Consider the following 27,342-nt stretch of genomic DNA (forward strand, 5'->3'; position numbering starts at 1 on the left):
GTCTCAGCACTCGGCAACTCCACTCTGTTACTTTGTATGGTCTGTTACTTTATGTGGTCTGTTACTTTGTGCCTGAATTTCTGTTGTTCTTAACGTTTCCACTTTGCAATAATACAACTTACAGTTGACCATGGAATTTCTAGCAAGGAAGAAAGTTCATGAACTGATTTATTGAAAAAGTGGCATCCTATGACGATACCACTGTTGAATTCACTGAACTCTTCAGAACAACCCATTCTTTTACAAATGTTTGTAAACCTGACTGAATGGTTACAGTAGGTGTTTGATTCTATATACCTGTGGCAATGGGTCTGAATGAAACACCTGAATTCAATGATTGAGAGGTGTGTCCCAATACTTTGGTCCATAAACTGTACTTTGAAATGAATCAGATCAATCAGATTTTGGCGTAAAACCCACAGCTTAAAGTCCCAGTCCATGTTTGAGGTCACAGTGCTCACTGGCCCCAACACACTGTTATCCAAATAATTTTTTTTTGGTTCTCAAAACATTACAGAAAGATTATTTTTTTGGTTACAAAAACGTTATCTGAAGGTTTGTTTGGTTGTCCTGTGATTAGCCAGGAAAGTTTTTTTTTTTTTTTACTTAAATATAACGTTTTATTTGGTTGCCTGTTTTGGTTTATGGAACATTCTCCTAGTGTTTGCACGGTGGGACCTCTGGATAACCTTTGGACAACGTTCCAGTTGGTTGTATTAATATTCCCCTGACCATTACAATACAAGAAACCTTTGAAAAACCTTATGACGGCATTCATCTTAGGTTCTTTATACGTTACAGGAACATTTGGGGAACGTTTCTAATGCATAATAAACCAGTGCAAACATTTTCTAAATGTTATAAGGAGGTTTTTGTAAATCTAACCATAGGAAAACCCTAGGCCAATGTTAACTGAACATTTCCGTGTTTGCTGGAAATAAGAGCAGCAGTTGTTGGATCCAAAATTTGATTTCTAACACAGACAGTTGCTTTTTTCAACTACTTTTTTACTCTTTAGGGTGAAATCTAACTACAAAGCAGAGGTACAAAACTAGAGCTGGATAAATTTGTCTATAAAGCAACTAAATAATTTATTGTCAGCCACATGAAAATTTCTGCTTACTTTAATCAGTAACAGAGTGAAATCTTTATGCTACTCTTATGACTAACTCTAATATCTCATCCAGTATGACTGTGACTCAGCCTGCTACACAATGCCCTCGGCTGTGACTCTGACGTGCTTCAGTGCCAGGAAGCGGTGAAGCTTGTGGGTAAAGTCGATAGGCTGCTCCTGGGTCTGCGTGTATTCTTGTGTCATGGTTGATCCAAGGTATGATATAAGCTCACAGCCGTCTTCAAAGCACTCCAGTTTCTTTTTGTACTTCTGGCGAATGTAGTCAGAGTTCCTGGGATTGAAGGCTAGACGACAATGACAAGATTTTGAAAGTGATGTGCTTTTGGAATAGGCACGAAACCAGACTTGGGATACACACGCAATCGTGCGACTTTCCCTAATACCAAATCAATCTGCATACCTTTCAGGTGATACGCCACGTAGAGCAGAGCTGATCTTTTGGCACTCAGATAAGGATACTTCGGTTTAAAACACCCAACAGCAGTCATTGCTGCTATTATTGCAGTAGCGACACCCTGTTAATATAGCAAAAATAACATTAAAAAAAGAATAGTATACAAAAAGTGCATTTCTAGTTTTAGCCAAACACAGAGTGCTCAAACAGGCAATCTAACAAAGTTATTACCTTTGGAATCTAATGATCAGAAGATTTTTAAAAAGCATAAAATGGGGTTGTCATATAATCCTTTGGCTTTATGCATTATGTAGCTCTCAGGCTTCAGGGTAACTTCTCTTCCTATATTAATATTAGTACTGCAAGTAAACAGTTTTCTAACATAATGTAATAAACAGATAAATCAATTTGAAGTTTTTGTGACTCTGTAGACAAGGACAGTATATAAAACTAGCTATAACTACAATAAGTGAGCTAACATTGGCTTATTACATTGACCTTGCTTAGCATGATAGCTTAGGATTTTCAGTGAGCAGGACTTCACCTGTTCCAAGTAACCCAGCATTGGGAGGGAGGTGAGAGTTATTGGTGCTTCAATGGGTGGAAGTTTGTGTGGAAGCTTCTGGTCCCAGTAGGTCTCAGGTGATCTGTTGAGAAGGTTTGTCGTGGTTGGCATAGGGTCAGACAGTATGTGTACCAAAAGGCCAAACTGCTGTGTCTTTACCGTAAAAATTTCTGTAATTTTTCCTCATCTGCAAAAATATAGATCCTTTCCCTATATTCAGCAGCATAGTCTGGGTGTCCTCGCACTAGTGCCTCGTACCTGGTGAAAAATCCCAGATAGAAGGATAGATAGTTGAATCAGAAATGATCAGAAGAGTAATTATTAAAACAGACCAAGTTATTGTAACAGATCCTGATACTTAGTTGGTTAGGTTGTTGCTTTTTTTTCCTGCAAACAAGTATTTCCAACCACCCACTTTCATATGAGTGTTGTGATAAGACTTAATCAGTCAATCATGGTGCAATAAAAAGCACTGCTGTCACACATGTGCAGGGTTGCGGGTTCGAATGCCACCTCTGCTCTACGTGTGTTGGAGATTGCGTGTTCTACTGTGGATGCTCTGGATTCTTCCTGCAGTTTAATTCTGTCCAGGGGTTACCCCTGCCTCGTGCCTTTTGCTGTTACGATAAGCTCTCTGCACTAGATAAGTGGCTGAAATATGGATGGATGAAATCAATCATTCCTACAGTCATATGACAGTATGCTACAAATGCTACAAAGCAGTACAAAGGAAATTTACAGATGCAGTTCACATTAACTGAGATTTCAGATGAGAAAAGGAGCCTTCCACTTGAATACAAAAATTCACTCTTTGGGATCAACCATTTAATGTCACTCTCAGCTGTTTCTTGCTCATTAAAGTCATTAGTGCTCGCAGAATCTCCTGAAGTGCGCCCCCTTGTGGCATACCTCTGCTGTCCATCCAAGTAGGTGACAGGGCAGTAGCCCTTCATCTCTGCCTGCTGGGGGAATCTGGTTTTAAGTTGCAACGCTGTCAGTCGCTTCGGCAGCAGGTGAGTGGGAGGAATCTCTCGAGGGCATCCTGGAGTCACGAACCGCTCTGGTGTCTCAAGGAATTTCTTTTGCAAGTAAAAAGCAAGTTGAAATTCAGTAGAGTTGCTGCCATCATGACAACACAAGTAAGGTAAACAGGAAAACAATGTATAAAACTAGCTTTGCTATGTTCGAATTCATTGAATTCATGAAGTTACATAAGAGGTGTCATACAGCACTGTGCAAAAGTTTTTGCCAGTCAATGATCCCACAGAGCAAAGATACGACTTTTTGAGGCACATTGAAAATATGTCCCCCGAAGAGGCAGAATGAAAGTTTTTATGACGTCTTTTTATGACGTTTTGTCCAAATATTTGGACAGTACACTAATGACAGCGATATGAACTTAATGCCACAACAGGCAGCCACCTACGTACTGCAAACTGGCGTTGACGACTTTGGAATTTAAGGGAAAATAATCACGTCAATTTCCTGCACTTGTTTTGCACTTCCACAGACAGAAAAATCTCCTGGCCCAACGTTCAAAAATTGAAATGCATATCTACGTCCAAGAGGGGTCATAGTGAGACATCCAAGCACTGGACCCGATTTACATATCGTGCAGACATACAGATATGGTCCTGGACTGATCAACACAATATAGAAATAATCTACACGTCTGGAATGTTTAAATCATCTTCATGTTTGTATGTCTGTCAAAGTCTTTCAAAGCCTCTCCTGAAGTTGCTGGTGATTTTACAGCCCCCACCCTTGTATTTTTTTTACTCTACCACTAACGCCTCATATGACCAATCAGTACCTCATTGATCTTTTTCCAACTAAGTAATTAATTAAGTGAGCTGAAGGTGAAATTGAACAAATCCATGGAATGGCTGAGGTGCCCCTGAGGAGAGGTTAGGGAACTGAAGTGGTTCATCTAGCCATCCAGCAAGATATCAGTAACTTTTTGAAGAACAGAGGTAATTCTTGTCAGGTTTTATTGCATTTCTCTTAAATTGCGCACTGAATGTTCTAATGTTTAATTGTGTTTTTTTTCCTGAGAAAATATATACTTACTACCCAGGTAAACAGCTTTAAATATTTTATTTTACTTCTAAGACCTTTGGACAGTACTGCATTTGTTTCTTTTTACATATCTATTGCTGGCCCAACTTATATGATTGAAAGATGTGACTTTATGGTTGTAGGATGCACCTCCAGGAAATCCTTGGAGGCCATTTTGTAGTAGCGCCCCTGGAACTCGGCCACCAGCTTCAGGGAGGCTGAGTGGGAGCAGTCTACCAGCTCGGCGCGGAGGGCCAGGCTGACCGGGCAGTACTGGCCGAACTCCCCTAGCCTGGCCTGCAGCTCCGTGGGGGTTACGAGTAGCCGGTCGATGCAGGCTGCCTGGCCTAGGAAGAGAAAAACAGCAGAGTACTGCCTGGCAAAGCTGCTGCAAGGACACACTAAACCTAACCTCTTCCAAGGAGCAATCGATAGAGAACAGCAGCAAATCATTACTACTGTATCATAATCACGCTGTTAACCTAGTGTCATTAAGCAGGGGAACCGGCCAAACTTACAAATAGCACATTGCAAACATTCATGCTGTCAGTCATAAGTGCCGTCGAGGCTGAGCTTTAATGAACGCCCAGGTAGAAGTGTGAGCCGTATTGGGGCAGGAGCTACACAATGATTTTGTCCACGGTGATGAAAGTTAAATACGTATGATTAGGTTCAGAAGCAGAGACCATAAACCCTCAGACCCAGTGCGTTCAGCCTCTTACTGAATGATGATGCTCTGTCTGGGCCACATGCAGCACATGTAGCGTCGATGCTCAGTAGTGTTCAGTTATGTTCAGTTATGACCTGTACTTCACCTGTCCAGTTTTGTGTTTTGTGCCCATTTTTTAAGCTACCTGCTCATTGTCTTTTGATTGCAAGTCGTTCAGAACAAGGACGATTTCTGATAAATAAAACTATGTGTCTGTCTTCAAACTACTTATCCTTGTCATGGTCTCTCAGTCGCCTGGAGTCAGTGCCAGGTCCCAGAACAAAATCACTAAAAGTGCATCTGACATGAGTGAGGGGGCACGATCCGTGCAAACGTGTAGAAGTCATGGACTGAATGACTTCCACCTGAGGGTGCACATTACAAGGTGGTCTTGTAAATGCAGGTCTGCCTAGAGCCGATCCCAAGAAGGACAGACCACAAGGTTGGGCTACACCCATTCTCATACATACAGTCATACACAATCTTACACTACGGGAAAATTAATTCAACTTATTGTAAAAGGTGCCTTTCAAAGTAGTTTCCTCAAGACGCTATACATGGGTGTGTTGTAATGCATAGCAAAGAAATGAAAGTGAGAAAGCCAGATGACAACAGAAGAGAGGAACCAAAAACTCCCGAACAGGAAGAATAAAAAAAACCTCTGAGGGTCCAAAATCACCTGGCTGCCCCCCCCCCCCCCCCCCCGGCATGCTAACATTATAGACAAAGAAGGAGTGGGCTTGCTTGCTAAAAGCAAGGTGTAAAAATCAGCCTAATAGCATATCGCCGCCATGCTGCCCTTAAAAATAAACTTAATAATGCAAAAAGTAACAATAATGAAAAAGTAGTTACTGATTGCATTGTACTAGTGGGAAACTGCACAAAAACACAGAACTGTAATCTGACACACTGAGGAGTTAAACCCAGATGTAGGTCTTCACCTGCTAATTTGGCCGAATGAGTATAAGCGCGCCTCACCTTGCCGCCTCCTCTCCAGGTAGCCCTGGATGTGCCTCGCGCTCGCTTGCGCCTCCTCCAGGACTTTGCACCACACCCACCACTTGCTCTTGTGCCCATCCACGAGCACCCAGTTCTGGTGCTGCTCCTGGTAGTGCTGTCTGACCGGCTCCACCTCTCGCCTGAAGCAGGAGCTGCGGACACTGAGGGCCTGGGGGCTGTCGTGCATCACGGAGGGCCTGCAGAGGGGAGACAGGCAGGACCGGCGAGGCCAGTCAGAGCACTTATCCCTCCAGACTATTCTACACCACTATATCCTCCTGAGACCCCACCCATTCATTCATGTCCATTGTAGTGGACATTTTGTCTTTTCACTGATGTAAGGAAACATATTTATTCCTGTTGTACACTAAAGAGGACATGCTGTGAAATTAAAAATAAAAATAAATTTGAAAAAATCTAAATTGTAAGATGTCTTATTTCCTCCAAAGACAAATAACCTAAAATTGAAGGACGCTTTTTTCCTTGGGTCTCAGGAGGATAAGGGGGAAGATTCCACTAGGAAAGTAATTTAAGTTTAGCAGTTTGCAATCGATAGCATGATGCTTTTAGGAAAAGAATACATTTCTAGTAAAAAAACATGCTTCGCTAAAATGCTGACATGGGAAACTGGAGCAGTGCTGACGGGAACCACGGGAGGGATGGTCCATCACCTTGGTGTTTTCCCCTGGTCCACAAGGCCCCTCCGCAGAGACTCTTGGGCGTCCACCTGCAGCTCAGCCACCCTGTATGGGACGATGCCTCGGCTCTCCATGAGGTCGGCCTGTCCCTTTGTCACGGGGAAGCCATCGAGGATAAACCTGTGGATGGGTTAGGCCTCACCTTTGAGGAATGGATAAATGTGTACCTGTCCTTTATCCAGTGTGATGGGTACAACTTACACAGTGATCTGGATCAAGCACCAAAACTCCCAACCTCACAAATCTTACAGCAGGCCTTGCCCATCCCTGTTCCCACCCCATCCGTTTGGCCTTTCATTTCAAACCCGCAAAGAGGGGAATTTTCACTTTGTCTATCTGTATCGTTTGCTGTCAGTCTGGTTCCCAACACACCCTGTTCTCTCTCTCGTTTTCCCCATATAAGGATCCAGTTTCCAGCCCAGCCCTGTATTGCATTGTTCTATATGCCTTTCTAACCAGCAACACGATGAAGTGAAGATATTTGCACACACAATACTTATAGAGTATATACACGTAAACGCAAAAACAATGTCTATTAGGGCTGGGAGAATGAAATGGAAAAACATGTGTTTTACCTCCATCCAGAGGACAAAGTGGGCAGTGTTCAATAGCACATAAATGCTTCACAATGACACCCCACGCAATAAAAATTCCGCAGTTCCTCAGAGACTATTAAACCATGCTATTTAAATAAATCAAGTGTGAGACTCCAGGCTATTTAAGAAACATGGAGTGTTGTTCAACTCAAATAATGAATTAATCCATTAATTAACCAGGTTGTAATGCATGCGTGAAAAGCAGGTAGCAAAGGGTTAGGTACCCCCTGGTGCTGCAGACGAGGTTCATGAGGGCCACCTCCAGGCACTGGATGGCCAGTTTGTCAGGCACGGCAAGGCCCTGGTGCAGGTACGATAGCATGTGGGCAGCAAGCTCCGTCTGCCGTCGTTTGGTCAGCACGGATCTCATGGCATCTCCGATAGACAGCCGCTGGATGCCAAACTCACTGGCAAACTTCCTAGCCACTAAAAATAACACAAGTTTTATACTCAGCATAAGACTAGCTGATTACTCCAGTGCAGTGTAACACTTACACCAATGAGTGTTAAAAGCCTTTTCTGATATTGACTTAATGAAATGAGAACTTCACCTGTGGATTTTCCTGATTTTGGGGGGCCAGTGATGGCCATTTTGATTGGCAGAGGTGGCCTGGGCTTGGGTTGCCTCAAGTATTTAATGGGGTTGAACATAAATTTTCCACGAGTCTCTTTGGAGGCAAAGAAATAAATGAACTGGTGGAAGAGCACAGGAAAGCTAGGGTCCAAGGGTCCCCGCGCAGGCTGGATCAAGTCGCCTTCACTCAACTGCCAGATGAGAGAGACCTCTGTATGTTACAGGCCACATGGGAAATGAGGGAGGAACACTTCAGTTCGACTTCACAAGAGTCAAACTTGAAGATGTGGATTTAACACAGTGGTTCAGATATCAGCTTTAATCTGCTTTCATAAGTAGAATCTTGGTTTATAGGCCACTAAGTGAAAAGAATGATTATGGTCAACAGTGTAATCCTTAAATGGGCTTCTGAGAATTTTACTTACACAAAAATGTTCTGTGGGCAGAATGAAAAATGATTGGTTCAGTAAAAATAACCAATGAGATTGTAGATTAGGTAGGTCCAAGCAAATAGAGGAGGCAGGACCAAGACATCTGATTGGTTAGTCCCACCTTCTATGGTTGCTTGGACCCACTTCACCTACAATCTGATTGGTTACCTCTCAGAACCAATCATTTTTCATTCTTCCCTCAGTAAGAGGACAGGACATGACAGGACAAACACGGTAAAGCTCACCTTGACGGGGTCCCAGTACCCAAAGCCGCTGTAGAACTTGTAAGACAAACGAAGCATCCTATGAGCGAGTGAGCAGCTCAGTGGCTGGCACATCTCAAACAGCGCCTCGCGCTTCTCCAGCAGCGCCCCCAGCTTGTCATGAAGCTGACGGCGGACCATCTGGGGTGTCCTGCCGGCCCTGACCGTAATCTGTGGGATCTGGACATCTGTCAAAGCTTCCTGGAAATGCCAGGAATGCTACGTCATACTTAAGGAAATGGACTCTGCTTTCATAACGATCTTAAAGCTAAAACTCAGACAGCCAGACTGGTTGGTTGAAACAAAATCCTGGTCTGGATTTTTACTTTCTGGATTGGAACTATCCATTTCTGCACCCACTCAAGCATACATAACCCTGAAGGAATAAGACTATAGGGCCACCTACTCCCAAAAAAAATAAAGATCCATTTTTAATAATAAAATTACGTAAACTCAAGGGTTGTACTGAAGATAAAAGTATCCCACTACCATGATCTTCTGAAGGTTAGTGTGGTCCGTCTCAAAGCAGTCTCCTATCTCCATCTCCAGGCGTTCCTTGGTGCTGGCCTCTGTCTCTTCCTCCTCATCCTCACCCTCTTCCTCAGGGGGGAACTCATCAAGCAGCATGGCCTCCACCCTGCTCTCCAGCTCCTCATCAGCCTCCACCTCTTCCAGGTCCTCGTCGCTGTGGTTTTCATCATCCATCTGTGTACCACAGATTGAAACCTTGTTTTCCCACCCCAGTGACTGCATCTCAAGCAATATATTTTGCAAATTATAATAATTAAGAAAGCTATGCATCTAGTTATAACTGTACTTTGGCTGCCAGCTGTCCTGCCGCACGTTCTGCTATAATCTCTGTGCGTCTTCTCGCCATGGCCTCTTCCTGTGTCAAGATGATTGGTTGGTGTCACTGGCAGCACGCCTACACACCTTTGCCTTCAGATGAGCTTCCTGATGATAAACCGGCACCAGTCTCACCCGAGCCCTGAGCCTCAGCTCCGTGACCTTCCTTTGCTGCTCCAGCTTCCTCGTCCTCCTCTCCCTCCACCTGCCCACCCTCTGGGGCAGGAGTCGACGCAGTACGTCAGCTGTCTCTACCTCCATGACTACCGCGGCATCTGGGAGCAGGCAGCGGTCCATGAGATACTGCACATCTTCTAGGCTTTGGGGAAAGCCCTCCAGAATGAAACCCGTCGACCTGTTGGGGGAGGAGCCCATCTGTTAGGGTAAGTGTGTGTGTGTCTGTGTTTTAGAATTTGGGGTGGGGAGAGACACTTTTAGCTACTGTAGATTCTAATGCACAATCGCAGGGCAGCCGGAACAGCACTTTGTGGAAAATCTAGAAGAGTTTTTCACTTCAGGGTCTCACAAAGTCAAAGAGGGAGTTACTTGTATGGCTCCTGCTCCCACCACTGAGGGAGAATCGTGTCCAGTATCTCTGCAGGTAAGGGCACGCCGTCAGACAAGCAGCATCTGATGGCTTCCTCTTCTTCGGTGAGTACAACCTACCAGCACACAGAGAGAAGACCTTCACATCATCACCAAGGTGAAATGGCCAAGCTCACAATGCTTATAAAGTGCTCATACATTCTCAAAGCTCCACGCTTCATATCCATCACATGCAGGTCATATGCAGCTCTGCAAAAAACTCTATCTTTTTAAAAAAAAAATCTGCATTTTAAAATCCTGGTTTAATCCCGGTTCTGCTGACAGAAGTCTATACTGCGAGGCAGGCTGCTTCCAGGTTCAAAGTTTCTAAGACAGCAGTACGCTAAAACAAGGTGAAGCAGGAGGCACTGGGAACGACCAGAAACCAGGTAGAAGGCAAAAGCAACTTTCTAATGTGAGAGATGTCCGTCAATTTATCTGGCCAAGCCTCATAGATTGGAGGATGACCTCAAGTGACCTTCCAAAAGAAAGGGAACAGTAAGTGGTGTGAAGTGCACTGCTAGGACAGTTCATAACAGGCTCCTAGAAGCAGGACTGAAGACCCATAAAGCAAAGAAGAAGCCCTTCATTAATGAGAAGCAGGGAAGAGACAGGCTGGAGTTTGCAAAAAAACTTATATATTACACAGTCATACCCATAAACTGAGAAGTGAGTGAAACTAAAAATTTTGCTGTGCTTATTTCTTCCAGAGCTGTATTTATATATGAATTATATTAATGATCTTTTATATGAATAACCTGTGCATGGCTCTTGCTGTTCTCCACTTGACCGTGGAACTCCCCAGTTCCTTGCGCAGCCTCCAATTCGAGGTCCGCCACCCATTCCTCTGCTGGCTCCATCTCATCAGCATAGGGGACCCTCTCCCCGGTCTTGCCTACAATCAGCTCCTGGAGCCGTTCACGGAACCGAATGTGGAAGATACTGAGGCGCTTGGCTAGCCACTTGGTCTGGCTGGTTTTGCCGGAGCCACGGACGCCAAGCAGGAATATCCTAAGTGCCGGAGCCTAAGAAACACGATGTCACTACTAAGAGACAATAATTCACACAGCAACAGAGGTGGAAAGTTCATGTCTAAAAAGGTCAAATCCAGATCGTGCTTTTGCTTCAACCAACCAGTTGAGTACTACTACTGTGACTGTGACTCTTTATACTCAGTTGGTGGGTTGAAACAAAACCTTGGTCTGGATTTGTACTTTCTGGACTTGAATTTTCCACCTGTGTACAGCAACATGCAAAGAGAAAAAGTTGGTGATTTTACCTGCAAACGATGGTGTTGGGAGACATACAGTTCAGGACTTTGCAGAAACTTGTCTTTCGCATCTGTGCTGGAAAAGTAATAGGTCTTCTCCCTGTACTTCACAGCATAATCATCGGCACATGGGAAGAGGGTGCCTCTCTCTTTAAGGACAACTGGACAGAAGTGCAAGGTGTCTCCCATAATCCTCTTGGGGGAAGAGGTACCCTCCTTACCAGAGCAGAATAGGAAGAGTATAAATGAATGATTTTGTCAGGAGGCATTAGAAACGGGGCTTTTGGGTAATAAAGAATGTGGCGATAAAAAGGTCTATAGGTACCAGGATGAAACCTGGCTTAAAGCCGAAGCAGAAGGATTTTGTCTTAGAGAATGTCTAAATGTAAAAATCATCTGTAATGTTCTGTGTTGTTCGCTGGCCTGATTATATGTTAACCCTATGAAGTTTCAGCTGAAAGACTATTACAGTAGGACACGAAAACCGAAAGACAATGTGCGTTTAATGGTACGAGCTCAGCTGGTCTCACCTCCGTCTCTGGCTCCCCCTCCAGGACATCCGCCTTCCTCGTGTCCGCCATGGCCTGGGCGTCCTCTTCCTCCTCATCCAGGTCCACGCTCGTCACCTCCCAGGCCACGTACTGGAACGGCCCTAAACACACGAAAGTCGCAGTGCGAGAGCTGAGGTTGCTTACGGATGTCGGGGCCGAATCAAAGGATCAGAAGCATCTTCGACTACCACAGGCACACGGGCAAACGGACAAAGACACAGAGTGCGTGCTCACTCTCCATAATGGCCACTGCCTCCCTCAGCGAGTCCTCCGGGGTCTTCTCACGGATGTCCAGAACAGCACAGCTCCCCATGACCGACGACTCCATTGCTGCCCATTCCAGCATGAACTGCTTTACCCCCACTCTGAAATTGTCCATCTCGGGGCTGTCTGGGTAATCGTTCTCCCATACCTGTGGCAGCTTGAGCTCTAAGAGAAGACGACAGGTCAACCAACTGCATGTTTCCATTTAAAATACACATGAGTGCATTAGAATATCCTCTGCGTGGTTAAAAGGTAATTGTGTAATGAGCATTCCAATTTCTTTCTAAAGAAAACCTTAATGCAACAGCAGTTCACATCAGACACTCTATTTATTGACAGTAAACTGCTGAAATAACACATTATTATTGTACTGAGAATCATTTGAAGTACTGACACAATAATATGACAGAATCATACTGCTGGGGCTTGACTCACACCTTGAGACTCCTCAGGAACTGACTCCAACCCCGAGTGACTGTCTGTGAGCTGCAGCTCCTCCTCTGACCCGTCTCTGGGCTGCCTGCGGAAGTGGAACAGAGTCGCATATGTGAAACCTCCATTGCAACTTTTACAAAGACACATATCAGCCATTAAATGGTACTAGGCTGTGTAGAGGAGGTCATTTCTACTCATATTTCTGTTAAATGCACCAAGACACTTGATAGACAGAAGCACGTAAGGCTATTGAAACTAATGGCTATTGAAACGCACGTTGCCTCCTGGGCCTCCTGCTCCTCAAGTCTCAGCTTCTCCTCCATCCTCCTCAGGATCGCGGCGTCGACCTCATCCCTGTGGGCCTCGTAGATCCTCCGCAGGAGTGTCCCCGCTTCAAACAGTAAACACCGGCCTGTTACAACCCCATACGGGTCACACAGAGCCTCGGGTTCTTCACTGGGAAATGTTCTCCTTTCTCTCCGAGCTTCCACTGAATAAACCTCAGGGTTTCACCTCTAGCCGTTCTATCACCTGCATGTTTTATAAAATTTCTAGCATCATCACTGCACGCTTTTCCTCCGACTCCCTGGTGGTGAAATGACCTGCCCAACCACATCCAGTCCTCAGATACCTTCTCCACCTTCAAGAAACACCGCAAGACCCCAGCTGTTACAGAAATTCCTCTACTAACCTGATGCCTCTTTATGTTCTTTAAATGCTCTTACGTTACACTCCTGGCCCTTGGCAGCCTTATCAAATCTTGCTTTGTTAGAAACTGCTGTGTATCTCCTGCTCCAGTCCTGCTTACACTCGCACCTGGACGTTCACTGCAAGCTCAGCCTCGCCGCACTTATGCTGGTTGACTTCTTGACAGCATGAATGTTTGTAATGTGATATTTGCTTCGCCTGTGTGTCGCTTTTCGACAAAAGCATCTGCCAAATATGTTAAACGAAATGTAAACGTATGTAAATCTAAATACATTCACCAATATATCAACATAATTATACATGCTACAGCAGGTAGGACATTGTGTGTCTCCTTTCAGATGTGAGTAGTTCACTTATTCCCAGCCCCTCCCTCGCACTGTTGACTACCGCAGTCTTGGCTTCAGCTGTTGAGTGGCGCATTCTGTGGCCTAAGGCATCCCTACCATCCTCTGAACCGTCTCCCAGGCAGATAATCGTATCAGGTCTGATCTCCAGGTCCTGCAATGCCGCCAGCTGGTTCTGGTTCCTTGGATAGTTATCCAGCACCCATCCTTTTTTAATCTGCCCTTCTGAATTAGTGGACTGGATCTGGGAAAAAATAATGATAAAAAAAAATAATCACCAGATGGATGCCCTCCTGGCTGTGCAGCGTCCTGTAATGTTTTGCAGAAGTGTCATGCTACCTTATGCCAACATAAGCAGTTGAGGTACTCAGAGGACCACTAGGTATTTTCAGTTTGGGTCCTCAGGAGATACTAAGGGAGTCAGAGGCGATTCTAGGGACTCTGGGGGCCTTAGGCTAAAAGCTGCATTCCTCCCCCACCATGGTAAAATTTATTACCTTTATTTTACTGTGAAGTGTAAATTAATATCAACAACAAGAATTTAATAAACACAAGACTTTTGTGAAAAACAGTATACACAGATAAAACGGATTTGTCGTTGTGATGTGCTATGTAATCAGCCGCCCTCGGGGGGCCCCTTCCCAGCTCGGGGCCCCATGCCGTTGCCTGCCCTGCCTGTCCTGTCGCTGTGCCTCTGCTCTCTGTTTATAGTCTTTATATTGCCGATACCCCATGCAGTTGATGTTTGTGAGTCAGTCTCCAGTCAAAAAGTGTAACTGCTAGCCCACTCCTCCGCCCATCCTCACCGAAGGACCTTTTCGTAGGGAAGGACACCCTAGCTCGCTTACCTCTTTTATGTGCTCCGTCAGTATCTCCCCGTAGACGTCCAAGCGAGGAGAACTAGCATCCCGCTCTGCCTCCTTCAGAGCCTCCATCACCAAGGCCTCCACCTCCGGGTGTCGCTCCGTCACTTCCACCCCTGCCAGTGGAGACCTTCTGGATTACTACCTCCACACGGACCACCACGTGCTACCATCTCCAGCCGAGCGGTACCACAAATTGGCATCACGTCGGGTATCGGTTCTTTCATTCAAAGCGACTCAGCCAAATGAGAAATTCACGCATTTATACAGCAGGATAATTTGGCAGAGAGCTTCTGGATTAATTACAGTTAATTACATTGCATACAAGCCATTATGACAGCTGTGCACCTCCTGCTTCTACATCAAATTAGAAAATTTGATCACTGAGAACTTAGATGGTACAAATGGTACAAACTGAAATTATGGCAGAATGCAGATAATGAGGCTGCAATGAAGACATGAGCGTGTAAATACAGAGAGAAGCTACTGCAGACTGTCAGTCATTGGACCACAGGACCTAAATCTGCATACGTCACTGACAGCTTCACGCAAGAGCTTCTGCTGCTCACTAATTCTCCCCATTGCTTTTACTGCAGTCAAATCAGAACGTACCACAGCTGTCCATCTTTTCAGTAAGATCAGCCTCGTTCTCATCCAACTCATCCTCTTCCTCTGTCTTCCATCTCGCTTTATCTGCAGTAAACAAGCCTATGAAATTGCATTGTTTTGTTTCTACACACGTCCAAGGTAGAGTGGGATTCTGCTTACCCGTCACGTGGATGATTTCGGTCTTCAGTCTGGCCTTCACCCTCTCGATGGCGACGGGCGTGGCCTCTGCCCGCACCTTCTCCAGCATGGAGTCCCGCGCCCGGGTGAGCGTGGGCCTCACTAGAGCTTCCACATCCACCACGGCGGCACCATAGTGGCTGGCTATCAGGCCGCAGAGTGTGCTTTTCCCCACCGATGGGGGCCCTATCACCGCCACCTTGCAGGGCGGCCGTGGCATCGGCGGGAGGAGGTAGGGCCGGGGGTTCACCCGAAACTTCTGCAGAGCCTCCGATGATGACAGTACGTACATCTTATCCAGGAACCTGGGGGAGACAAACAGGGCAGGTCCTGCATTACTACAGTACAGTTTGGCAGCACGTAATGTCAGGATCAGTCCCTGCCCCCTCATTTCCCTGCCTGGCCAGTAGGTGTCGCTGGTCACCCCAATCCTATTATTTAAGTCTTTCATGATTATGACCCACACCTGAGTTTTGTTAGTCGTACCCCTAGGGTGAGCCCTTGGCAAGACTGGTCTTGCTAACTTCCCTTCCAAGAACGAACTTGAGGCGGAATGAATCAAGGGATTGGTCTTGTTCGGCGAGGATGTAACCGATGTATCCTTGATATTTAGGGCGGAGCAAGACCAACATTCGGGGATTTTTACCATCCTCTGTACTTGTGTTCTTAGTATTGGAACTGATCTTCGGCAATGGAAGTTGATGTAAAGCAGGTTCACGAAAACACAAGTACGGTCACGTACGTATATTGAGATTCACCCGTAGTATTTGAGCACTTAGTATTTATTAATGTCCCTCAACTATGTTTTGTTGTTTCCAGTCCCAGCGTTTGGTTTATTAGCTATAGCCTGCACCTTATTGAAGCCTTTGGTATGTCTATTTAAGTGCCTATCATTACTGTTCCCCAGTCAGTCTTTGTGTTTGCTACTCTTTAGATGCATGTGTTGCTCTGTGATCTGCTCTCTGTTTTGCTATGTTTGTTCCTGTGCTGCTCCCGGCTTTAGTTCCTGTGTTCTTCCCGCCTTTGCTAGATCCCACGTGATTTCTCTTGTTTCTTGGTTTTTTTTGCATTCAGTAAAGCTCCTTGTGTCTTGTGAGCCGCATCGGGGATCATCCCCTGTCTTTATCGCCATGACCCGCCATAACACGCAAACACATTACATTTCTCAGGACTTCCGCTTTTCTTCTGTATTCTACGGTTCTCCTATTTAAAACCGAAAGCATTTACAACACACTGTTACCAACAGGTTTCTTTTTAAGCCTCTCTAATGGGGCACACGATCGATTGACAGACAGCAACCCCGCAGAAGTCATAAGGTCCGCAGCGACCATCGCCTCACCCGACGGCGAATTTGGGATTTCCCTGGAGGATTGTGCCCTCCCTTAGGGCCACGGGACAGAAGCATCCCCAGCGGCTCCGCCTCCACCGGAGCCCCGGGGCCACGGGTTTGCAGGCTGACAGATCCCTCAGCAGCTTGTCCTATGGGAGACACGATTCCGGGGCTGTGTAAATACCGCAGTCCCTCAATCACCGCTACACTGTCAAACAGCACCTATTTGACGATTAACATAAGCCAGCGGGCATGCTAAAAGTTCACCTTTAAGATTTACTTAGATTTCGAGAATTTCAGAGGATGCATTATGTATCATGGCCACAGTATACAGTCCCAGGCTTGGACAACTGCAGGACATGCTGAGATTAACTCCGACTGTAATCTTAGGCCTGTCACTTTTTGTGCATCAGTCAATCCTGAAATTAAACATGGAATTTAATCCCAGATCAAATGTACAATGAATATTGTCCTTTGTGACGGCAATGCCATGCTAAATGTATGCATCTTTGTGTCTTTCTCCTAATTTGTATCTTCTTGGTGGTGCTGTGACGCAATAAAAATTTCAGACCTGACTGATCATCATCATCATCACTTCACTTAGTGAAAACTGGGTGAGAATTAATCCTGAACAAAAAGGTGTCTGGATCCTGCTGGATTGTCTTCCTCCTGTTGGTTAATAATATGCTCAGCACATTTTATGCACATTATTCTTTCTTTGTTGCCTTAAACAGTACTCTATGGAGGTAGTGAAGGATAAATGGAGAACAGCACTGATTTGGATCCCACAACGCGCTGGTTTCCAGTTCTGTCCCTTAAGCTCTCCTCTCTCTGCAGCCCCTGTTCCAGCACCATTCACCCACAGGCTCTGGCTCTCAGATAGGGTTGCATCTGACGGTGGCTCACGGTGTCCACGCCGGTCTGCGGCATCTCCTCCTCCTCCTCCTCCTGCAGGAGCTGCACGGGTGCGGGCGCTCGCCTGGCCGCCATCGACTCCAGGCGTGACACCACTGACTGCACATGTGCAAGCCGTCGTAGAATGCATCAGTGCTCGTTCCCACATTTCTTTTCATTTTAAGGTGCGGATCAAGTACTATGCGATAAAATGGAGACTGCCCCCCCCCAGGAGTGACCCACAATTCACCAGAAATAAGTCCTCAGAACTGTCGTTACCATCGAGCTCAAACAGGTAGAGGGGATCATGGCTGACCATGTAATCCTGGAAAAAAATGTACAATAGTTTTGTAATCTGAGATGCATTCAGGGATAGAGGAAAAATGAAGTTTCATAACAGATAACCCCAAAAATTTTGGTAATAAATGGTCCATTAATATCATTGACAGAGTTACTGTATGCGGTTCTCCTAAAAAGCAAGGCATATGTTTATGGAATTAAATAATTACTTTCACGTGAGTTTTTTTTCACATTTCTAGAATCTCACTTCTAAAGGTCTTAGCACAGTGTCTTTGTATAGACGGATTTTTTTGTAAACATCTTCTGGGAAATCTTCCACCAGCTGAACGAGCTGTGTAATTACATCCTCAGGAAGGTCTCGTTTCTCCATCTGCAAACAAGAATTAAATCACGATCGAGAAACCTCTTAAAAGGGAACTTGCCTTAATTATAAAAAATTACTGCGTTTCAGCGTCTCAGATGCACAAAGAATATTATCACACAAACAAGTGCACACGCATATACACAGACATGCAGGTCACTACAGCACCTCTTCCCCATCCTTCTCTGCCAGATTGTCCTCCTCCTCCTCTTCTTCCCCCAGGTCTTCCATCTCATCCCTCTCTTGTCTCCTGCCCATCTCCTTCTTGACCACATCCCACTGCTCCCTGGGATAGATGGCTCCAGTCTCTGGATGCTGGCGCAGGCCACTGAGCCGCTGGATCAGGTCCCTGTCGGCACACTGGCACCAAGCCATCACGCTCTCTCACTGCATTCTGTCCTCACGCTAACTGTAAAGCCTCCCTATGGAAGATCAACTGCAAATTCTGCTTGATTTACGTCTGGCTGCCTATCTCTGAAGTGCCTTGAATTCAGTGCCATCTACACAGATTAATATTTCTCTTCAAATTTTCCCTTCTATGGATGCTAACCTCCGGTCAATGCCGTTATCTTACAGCTGTCATTACATGGGTTTTTTTTTAGTCCTTTCAAATCATCCAATCTGAAATATAACCTTAGTGCAGCAATGCATCAACACAAAGCTTCAAACAAGCATGCCTCTTACAACCCTGCTCCACTATTAATGTTGTGTCTTGAGGACGTTTGTGATTATTGTCCTGTTGCACCGAAGTGATTACAGACCTGGATCTAAATGTAGCCAGGATGGTCCTGCAGTGTGTACTTAAATTCCCTTCATAAAAATGTTAAGCTACACAAATCATCCACCCAGGGCTCCAATCCACGTGCAGCATGGGGCACGAGACTGGGGTGCATCCTCTGACAATGCAAAGACACGCCCACATTTACACACACAACGGGCAATTTAGAAACACTAAACTGGTGGATGGTTTTGGCCTGCAGAAAGGAACTGGAACACCTGGAGGAACCCTAAGCGATTCAGAAGGGGCTGGGGTCTGTGGCCTTGTTAAGAAAGATCTGCTCTGATCTGCTAAGCATGCTGTTTCTGCAAGCATCACCACCGAGTGGTTTGGATGGATGGATGGATGGATGGATGGATTGATGGGTGGGTGGATGGATGGACGGATGGATTAATGAAAATAAATGACAGACCATTTATAGACATTTATATATAAATAAGAAAACACTCACCTTAATGTTTATGATAAAATCCGGTGGGAATTTAATATTTTTAATCATCTCTATCTGTTCTGGTATTTTCAGATAGTCTTCTGATATGGAAGGTAAGCAGCTCAGTACATAGCCTGTTAAAAAAATTCTCAGTGAGTTCAAACTTCATTTCTTTATCCGCTTTACACTTTAGCGATGTTCGGACAATTAGCCCAGTTTCAGTACTTTAGGAAAATTGGATGAGTTAATGTTGAATAGGGTGACCAGATAATCCATGTCAGGGAGGACACTTTGAGCTACTTCGGGTTTTACAAACTAATTTCAAACTGAAAGGCTCCTGTGCTCCGCTAATTAGTTCAGCTCTTCTTCTAGTGACACATGCACGATTATAGGAGACTGACCAATTAGCACACAGTAAGAACTCAGTGCTCAAGTGAAATCCAGGTCCTTTTAATTGAAATGGTAGTTTACAAATCCTGTCCTAGCTCAGAGTGTCCTCCCTGACATGGATTATCTGGTCACAAAATCAGTGCCGAAAGTGAATTGCACTCCGCAGTGTAACTCAACATCTATTGGTATCATAATCTAACACATACTTATAAGAACATCACAACATGGCTATAACGAGTAAACATAATATATATTAAATATGCACAAACGTGTTGTAGATCTATACCATGATGCTCCACCTCCGGTGACGTCAGCCTCTCCATAATCAGCTGAAAGACTGTTTCCTCTGGAATAACGCCCCCGGTATTGAGAATGTCTCTAAACTAAAGACACAAGCAGTCAGAAATATGCAAACGACGTGAGTAGCAGCTCAGCAGGGTAGATTATAGATTAAAATTACCTTTAAACCTTGCTCGGTAAAATTGTTGATGTGATAAGCAAGCAGTTCCGTGTCTGTAAGATTAAAGAGATATTTAAGACATAATTATACGTATCACATATACCTATAATAAAAACTATATGATTTAATGTACTTCAGTAGTCATGTACAGTAAGACCCGCTGGGTGATAATTACCGTCAATTAGAACACAGTTCCAAACCTGGGCTATTTTTCTGGCAAGAGTAGACTTTCCTACTCCCTAAGAAAGAGGGTTGCAAGTCAGTTTTACAGACCTTGTGTATATTGTTTGCTTTATAAGCAGAGAAGGAAATTATCGAACCGATTCTCACAAATAACTGCCAATAATGGCAGAAAAAAACTGCTGATAGGAGGTGATTTGTTCCATAATGGAAAGGTCACAGTAAAATGATTTATGTTGTTAAACCGTTTTTGAAAAACAAATCTGAAAAGAAGAATCCCAGGAAAGATCGAGGTCAGCAATGAATGCACCCCGAGACAGCTTACCGGGTTACCGACAATGATGAAGCAGGCGGGTTTGGAGCGAAGCAGATCTCGCTCGGCCTCGTCCTCCATGAGGCCGTCAGTGAACGGTGCTGCATCTCGGCCATCCGCATGCACGGACGAACACATATTCTTCTATATATAGTTAAGAAATAATACAATTATTTAATACTCCAATAAATTATTCCATTCCGATTAACTTTAGATAGATAGACAGATAGATAGATAGATTCTTTAATGAAATTATATGCACACCAATAAACGCATTAATAACCAATACTTTTACTAACCTACTATAACCATTACAGTAACCAGCCATAGCTGTCTTTAGGATAACCAAACTTACGTCCATACCTACCAAACGGTGCTTTTAGATAATGTACCATTCCCATTAGTATTAACAGGTTATTAGTGAATTAGAAAAGTATTAGTACTGCACCATTTATAGTTCAAGATGACTAGATAGACTTCACTTAAGCTAAACTACAAAGATTTGACAAATGTTATCTAAATTGACTGTATTACCAACACGAAAAAGTAGTTTTATTTACCACGACTAAGGCGCTTATAAACTGACGATAGGGCTTGCTTTCGCCTTTGCTTCTACTTTTGCTTCAGTTGTGTAGCGTAGTTACCATAGCAGCACTGTATACTGTACTGTCGGACTCACCATACTTTAAGTATTTCCATATTTTACACTGAATCACATATATATTATAATCTAATAATACAATGGACATTTAGTCGATGTTTTACGCTACAATTTTGATTATGACAGAAATTATATTTATATGTTAAACACATTAGCTATTTTAAATCGCTTTTTCCTTTAATTAGGTCGCTCGTTCTGTTTGACCTGTGAGACTCTCCGTCTCAGCTGGACCCTCCCATGACTGTCACCTGATCGGAAGAAATACACACTGGTACAGTAATGTTTTGGCGGTGTGTTTTTTAATAGTTATATTTGCACATTTATTTTACGTTGACTACGTTGTTCATTAATGCTCTTAATTGTGCGGTTGCATAAGTTCAGTTCCGGACGCGTGTCTTTTTCCTGATTCATAAAATAAACACAATAGAATGCTTTTCTTGCAATGAAGTGGTAGCTAATTTTTAACACAGTTTGTGTTCCTCATCTGAAACGCTGGCGTTATATATATTTATGCAAATCCTTCATGCTGCTGACCTTCATTCAGAATTTTTTTATCACCTCTTTCCCGTGATGTGAATGCTGTTTGTTTACACCGATAATTCTTCATCATGCCTCTGTCGGCAGCAGTCATCAGTGATGTGCAGAAGCTGGTTCTGTACGAAACTAGAGCAGTAAGTGAAATAAATTATTTTTTAAAAAAACATTTACAGGAAGGGAACCGATTACTAGTTTTTTAAGGTTAGCTGCGTTGCCATTTACTGATATTCATTTACAGTCATATGTATGTTTTTCATTGTAGGTTTTAAATGGTTTGGGTACAAGTCTAAAATAATAAGTCATTTAATCATTTCTGAATACGATCGTTTTGAAAATTACTGCACCACATTTACGACAAAATACTGTACTTAAAGTTTTACGCAGTGCTAATTTAACGTAACGCCAGAGCTCGAGCGTTTTAAAAAGAAGTGCCTAAGAACAACCAGATTGCGAGGGTTTCATGTAATATATTTTAATTAGAAAACTTCCATGAGCTGTAATATTTCTGACAAATTTGTCATACACAAAACTTGATGAGAACCATACAGTTTAGATGTACGCTGTGTCGCTGTTAAATCACTGACGCAGCCAAGCGTTTCCCCTTTTGAAGCACCAGGGGGCAGTAAAGCACAAGCATTCGCGTGAAATTTTATCGGCTTTGGTGCGATTCCTCATGTTACGTCCTTGTCTATGGATCATTGCGGTTACAGTGCAGGTTTGCAGTTGGGTCTCTAAAGTGTTACAGTACTCTGACCAAGAAAAGTACCGTACGTCGATTTAGCTGCTTAATTGAACTTTACAAAAGCTGTGCAAGACACATTTCTTTATAAGATTGTGGAGCTGAGGTCCGATATGCCTCCGAAACCACAAAGAAGCTAAGTGTCTGTATCCCATGGATGGAAATTGTTTAGAAAATATTAAGCAGGGGATATTACGAATAATTAGATCTATACTACATCTATATCAGCTATATGTAAATGATACATTGTAACACTATATAACTGATGGTATAATTGAACTGTAGATCCCATTATTATAGCATTATATATTGCATTATTTTTTATGTAGCTTCAGCACTGTTTTTTAAGCCGTTAGAGAAGCCTTCATATTTTAAAATCATTGTCAGGAAGTATGCTGGAAAATTAAGTAATTACAGTAATGCTGTACTTATGTATCGGAGGCTTACAGACTGTAAATAGGCACTCTTAAAAAAAAAATCTTTCTTTGTGATATACAGTATGATCTGTCATTTTGTTTTTCAGAGGTACTTTCTTGTCGGGAGTAATCAAGCGCAGACTAAGCACCGTGTTTTGAAAATTGACCGCACAGAACCTAAAGACTTGGTGATTATTGATGATAAGGTAGGTGCCCAGTGACCGGAATTCATTTGGCGAGTGGCTCTTATGTAATGCACTACTAGCAGTAATATTACAATACTGCACTGTATTTCACCTTTGCACGAATAGGAAGCAGACAGCAGAGTTTATTACATTATAAGTGTGATTACCATTATAGGTGGAGGTGACAGACATTTCTCATTATTAATATTTTTGCTTTGATGCCGTGTGTGACCAGTCTCTTCGAATTCAGCTCTGGGTGCCCGCTTTGTATTGTACTTCTCCCAGACCTTAATGAACAGACTGTGCCAAATTTCCCCACAATGGTCATTTATTTGAAATGTAGGACATGTGGCTCCAGCAGGACAAATATGCCTTTATTTCACAGTTTTATGTAATTTTCACCCTGTACTGGCTGTTCATTCCACTTGTTGTACTTGTACGCTGCTTGTGTTGTACAGGTTCTGGTCATACTTTTGTACTATAAGGCTGTATTATGTGTTATTACACTTGTGGTTGTACTTTTGCATTATGGGCTATACTGCTTGTCCATCCATCCATCCATCCATCTGCTAGCTGCTTCTCCTGGTCAGGTTTGCAGGGGGAGACTGGTTCCTCTATAATGCTTGTGTTGGAGAGTTTTGTTCTGCCAAATAAATTGCAAGCTTTTGGGAGTCAGTGCAGCTGTTCCACAGCATCGACCGAACACAACCTGAGAGCGTTATTGACCGCGGGGTGTTTCATTAACATTCATCTATTGGAAGCCGACTTTGCATCACGGAGACCTTGCACCAATTAATGCAACTGAGGCTAGAGGCTGGGTTATTAGGTTCTGATTTCAGGGTCAGTGAGGACGTCTCCCTTCAGCTGAAAAGGGTTTTCCACTCAATAAAATGAGCCTGTAAGCAGCATTCATGCCAGTCATAGCATTTAATATATTCATCCTTAAGGAAAATACGACAGTCTGGTCAGATTCAAATCAGAATTTTGTTACATGTGTAATTCCAGAAACATTATATGCTGAGGTTCTGTGATGACTTCATAAGTCCACTGATTGTGGTATTATTTTACATCTCTCAGTGAAACATAACCAAAAAGTGTGCCAGATCTGGATAAAATCTATTGTTTTTAAAATTCAGCAGAGGGGAAATCTTTTTTCATATATGCATATAAAAATTTGTTTAATATCTTCTGATCTATACTTCTGCAGTTCAGCGGCCCCCTTCAGCTGAGTGTGAAGGTTTGAGTTTGTGCTGTTAACATGGGGGTGTTCACACTCTGCACCTGGTGATCTGTCCCTGGCGCTTTGGGGGCCCCTGTCAAGCCGATGAAAGTCAGGCAGTGTTTCCTCTGTTTCCCCAGCATGTTTACAACCAGCAGGAACTGCGTGAGCTGTTGGGCCGTCTGGAACTGGGGAACCGGACCAAAATTGGCCAGAAGGGGTCCTCTGGTTTGTCCCGGGCGGTGTCGGCCTGTGGCATCGTCGGTAAGGGTTAACGCCATCATTTATTCATCTTTTTACTCAACAGGCAATATACCCGATGGTCGATGTATCGATAAAATATCATATTGTGCTTATGAACATTCACATCACCATCAGTCTGAATATCGTGAGCATCGTGGTATAGCTGGAACATTTACTTTCTTGCGTAATTAACAGCTATAATGCACTATTTCTACACAGATTTCATCAAGGTATGTTCCATGTTCCCTGGAACAAACAGCAAGACAGTCAGAGAAAAAAAAACCTGGCAAGGAAATATACTGTTGGCATTTTCTAGTGAGAATCCCTACAACAAAAAGTATATTTTCATATAATTTATTTATTAAAATTAGATTTCAGTTTACAATCCATTCAGTTTGTCACCTTTTCCATTCAGTTTGTTACCATCTGAATTTGTTTAAGGGAAATTCGAATGGCATTTTAAGCAAAAATCGAGCTTGAGGCAAAGAAATAATTACTTAAATTATATTGTAATACTGATCAATATTGTTTAATATAAAAAAAAATATCATGATAAAATATTTTGCCGTATTGCACAACCCTACACCCAGTAGTTTTGCTTTAGGTACAGTATGATTTTGGTATTTCCCTAAGCTGTTCTATACATTTTTCAAGAGAATAATAATAGTTTTCCCTCCTTGCATTTAACCCAGCTATTTAACTATTCTGAGCTTACATAATTCTGAGGGCCATGGTAACATAATCAGGACTGCAGGATGTTGTCATCATTCATGACAATGTGGGGTTTTGGAGTTTTTTTAGCCTGCAGGTTTTTGATCTTGGGACAAGAGAGGACTGAGTGTCTCACAGTTCTTAAATATTTGTTTTATTGCATTCCAGCCTCATCCTTTATAGACCAAGGAAATCTAATTGCCCAGGATTGTCATAGATAGTTGACTGAGGTGGGTGATTTACTTACACAAAATGTTCTGAGGGCAGAAGGAAAAATAATTGGTTCAGAGATCAAATTGTAGAGGAGGTGGTTCCAAGTAAGTAGAGGAGGCAGGACCAAGACATCTGGCTGGTTGGTCCCACTTCCTCTAGTTGCTTGGACCCACCACCTCTACAATTTGATCTGATTAATTATCTCCCTGAATCAATCATTTTTTCTTCTGCCCTCAGAAGATTTTTGTGTAAGTAAAACTCCCACAGCCGACTCAGGCCTGCAGTATTGTGAAGATACTGTCTTTCAACATCCCAGCTGATGTGGGTAATTCAAGGAGGCTTCTTATGTCCTGAGATCTACCTTGTGTGTTTCCCCCAAAGTTCCAGGTCTGGGGTTTAGCTGTCGCCGTGTGCCGTCTGAAGACGGCTGATCGCACATCTGTGTCCCGTTTGCAGTTTCCACCGTCCTTCCTGCTAAGAGGTCTTTCGTCCCACTGACCCAGCAATAGCGAGCTACGTGTGCGGTGTCGGCTGATGGGTGTGGGGTAGTCGTTTCCTCTCCGGAATAAGCATAATTGTTGAAATTGCATTATGAAGTCAGTTTGTTACAAGCATTGTCTGTGACCTACATACAGTGACGTTTGTATGTAGGCCTGAAATGGCCTTGGGTCAGTCACGCAGTTCTGGTTTGGTGTCACACCCTCTTGGTGATGATGTCAGTGTCATCGTCATTTTATTCTGCTTTGGGCCCACCAATGGCACACAGGTAGGAGGCGGACCCTGTGTTAAGTTCATCTGGGTTCAGAGTCTGTTTGATCGTTGCTGGAAAGCATTACAACCTTGTCCTGCATCCACGAGCAGCTGTGCTCTTTCTTGGTGGTTATGAAACTGGCCCAGCTATTGGTTGAAAACAGCGGGAGGCCGCCATCTTTCTGAGAAGGTTTTAGTTGGGTGTTTAGAACTCATTCAGGCCTGCTAGTACTACCCAGCAAGAGAGCATCAGTCTGGCCTGGAAACAGATTTTTAACGCAAGATGGGTAATGCCATGTCAGTGATTTTATTGACATTTGTAGCTCTTATTGATCTTGCCAGGACCACTTTATGTAACAGGGAAAACAATGGAAAAGGAGAATGGTTATACCATTTTGGGATGAATATTAGACAACCCTGACTATAAGACAACCCCGACTATAAGACAACCCCCCCCCCCACTTACGGATCATGCGTAACCCTCACAAACAGTGACCTCACAAGCGAAAATGAACTGGGTTAGCAAGAATTTTGACATTCAGTTAGGTACAAATTAATGTCGTTTACGGGATAGTTATCGTAAGACATAAGGAACAAATAAGAGAAAACCATGAAAAAGGAGAATGGATATATCATTTTGGGATGAATATTACACAACCCTGACTATAAGATACCCCCCCACACACACATTTTCAGCAACTGTTTTAGGGAAAAAAGTTTTTGCAGTACCTAATCTTATCTTCATAAAGAAAAACATTTTTATTTGCCAAAAACACATAAGAAGTTCATCATTACAACGAGCATGTCGAACAGAAAACATTACATAAAACAAATGTATTTTGGTAATAAATTAATAAAAGCTACTTCACACTGCACTTCTGCTGTGTCCATTTCTAAATTTTAGACAGTCTCACAAAACAAACTTAATAAGCAAGGAGTCGAGTTCTGCATGTTCCTGTCCAGGTGGTCTCATGATCCCTCTGTCAGTAATTAAAAGACCACAATTATTTTAACACTTATTCATTTTAAAGGCTACAAAGACTGAGATGGACCTCTCAGAAGCCTGTTCAGGGTAAAGGAAGACACCAGGACCAGCCAGACTTATACCTGCCTTTTTGCCCCCTGAGTGGACAGCTGGCCCTACTTACTGCTTTTGGG

General features: G+C 43.5%; 2 protein-coding genes across 4 annotated transcripts in view; one reads left to right on the forward strand and one right to left on the reverse strand.

The window, feature by feature from the left end:
- Positions 1 to 555: 555 nt before the first annotated feature.
- ak9 (adenylate kinase 9) lies at positions 556 to 21,147 on the reverse strand. 2 transcript variants are annotated; one of them, XM_023836371.2, is made up of 36 exons: positions 21,071 to 21,147; positions 20,523 to 20,654; positions 20,193 to 20,256; positions 20,018 to 20,070; positions 19,844 to 19,940; positions 19,189 to 19,301; positions 18,128 to 18,319; positions 17,846 to 17,968; positions 17,549 to 17,623; positions 17,311 to 17,418; positions 16,414 to 16,553; positions 15,057 to 15,379; positions 14,901 to 14,981; positions 14,274 to 14,404; positions 13,525 to 13,669; positions 12,650 to 12,764; positions 12,376 to 12,458; positions 11,909 to 12,103; positions 11,654 to 11,775; positions 11,133 to 11,339; positions 10,612 to 10,878; positions 9,815 to 9,930; positions 9,404 to 9,623; positions 9,240 to 9,308; positions 8,912 to 9,127; positions 8,405 to 8,623; positions 7,706 to 7,919; positions 7,379 to 7,580; positions 6,532 to 6,678; positions 5,840 to 6,057; positions 4,303 to 4,499; positions 3,004 to 3,173; positions 2,254 to 2,352; positions 2,074 to 2,176; positions 1,536 to 1,650; positions 556 to 1,419 (listed from the first exon to the last, which is right to left on the reverse strand). In XM_023836371.2, the coding sequence occupies exons 2-36, from the start codon at positions 20,646 to 20,648 to the stop codon at positions 1,208 to 1,210; spliced, it is 5,277 nt and encodes a 1,758-aa protein (XP_023692139.2). In that variant the 5' UTR covers positions 20,649 to 20,654; positions 21,071 to 21,147; the 3' UTR covers positions 556 to 1,207. The 2 variants fall into 2 exon arrangements, with proteins under 2 accessions (XP_023692139.2, XP_023692148.2); XM_023836380.2 differs by lacking the exons at positions 18,128 to 18,319; positions 19,189 to 19,301; positions 19,844 to 19,940; ... (2 more) ...; positions 20,523 to 20,654; positions 21,071 to 21,147 and having other exon boundaries at positions 17,808 to 17,871.
- Positions 21,148 to 21,399: 252 nt separating this feature from the next.
- Positions 21,400 to 27,342, forward strand: part of fig4a (FIG4 phosphoinositide 5-phosphatase a) — a 47,978-nt gene continuing 42,035 nt past the window's right edge. For both annotated transcript variants that reach the window (XM_072702880.1, XM_072702881.1), the window contains exons 1-3: positions 21,400 to 21,842; positions 22,971 to 23,069; positions 24,408 to 24,531. In XM_072702880.1, the coding sequence (XP_072558981.1) occupies positions 21,780 to 21,842; positions 22,971 to 23,069; positions 24,408 to 24,531 (286 nt within the window). In that variant the 5' untranslated portion in view covers positions 21,400 to 21,779. The remainder of the gene's footprint in view (positions 21,843 to 22,970; positions 23,070 to 24,407; positions 24,532 to 27,342) is intronic.

Source organism: Paramormyrops kingsleyae, chromosome 19 (assembly GCF_048594095.1).
Source record: "Paramormyrops kingsleyae isolate MSU_618 chromosome 19, PKINGS_0.4, whole genome shotgun sequence".
Lineage (NCBI taxonomy): Eukaryota > Metazoa > Chordata > Actinopteri > Osteoglossiformes > Mormyridae > Paramormyrops > Paramormyrops kingsleyae.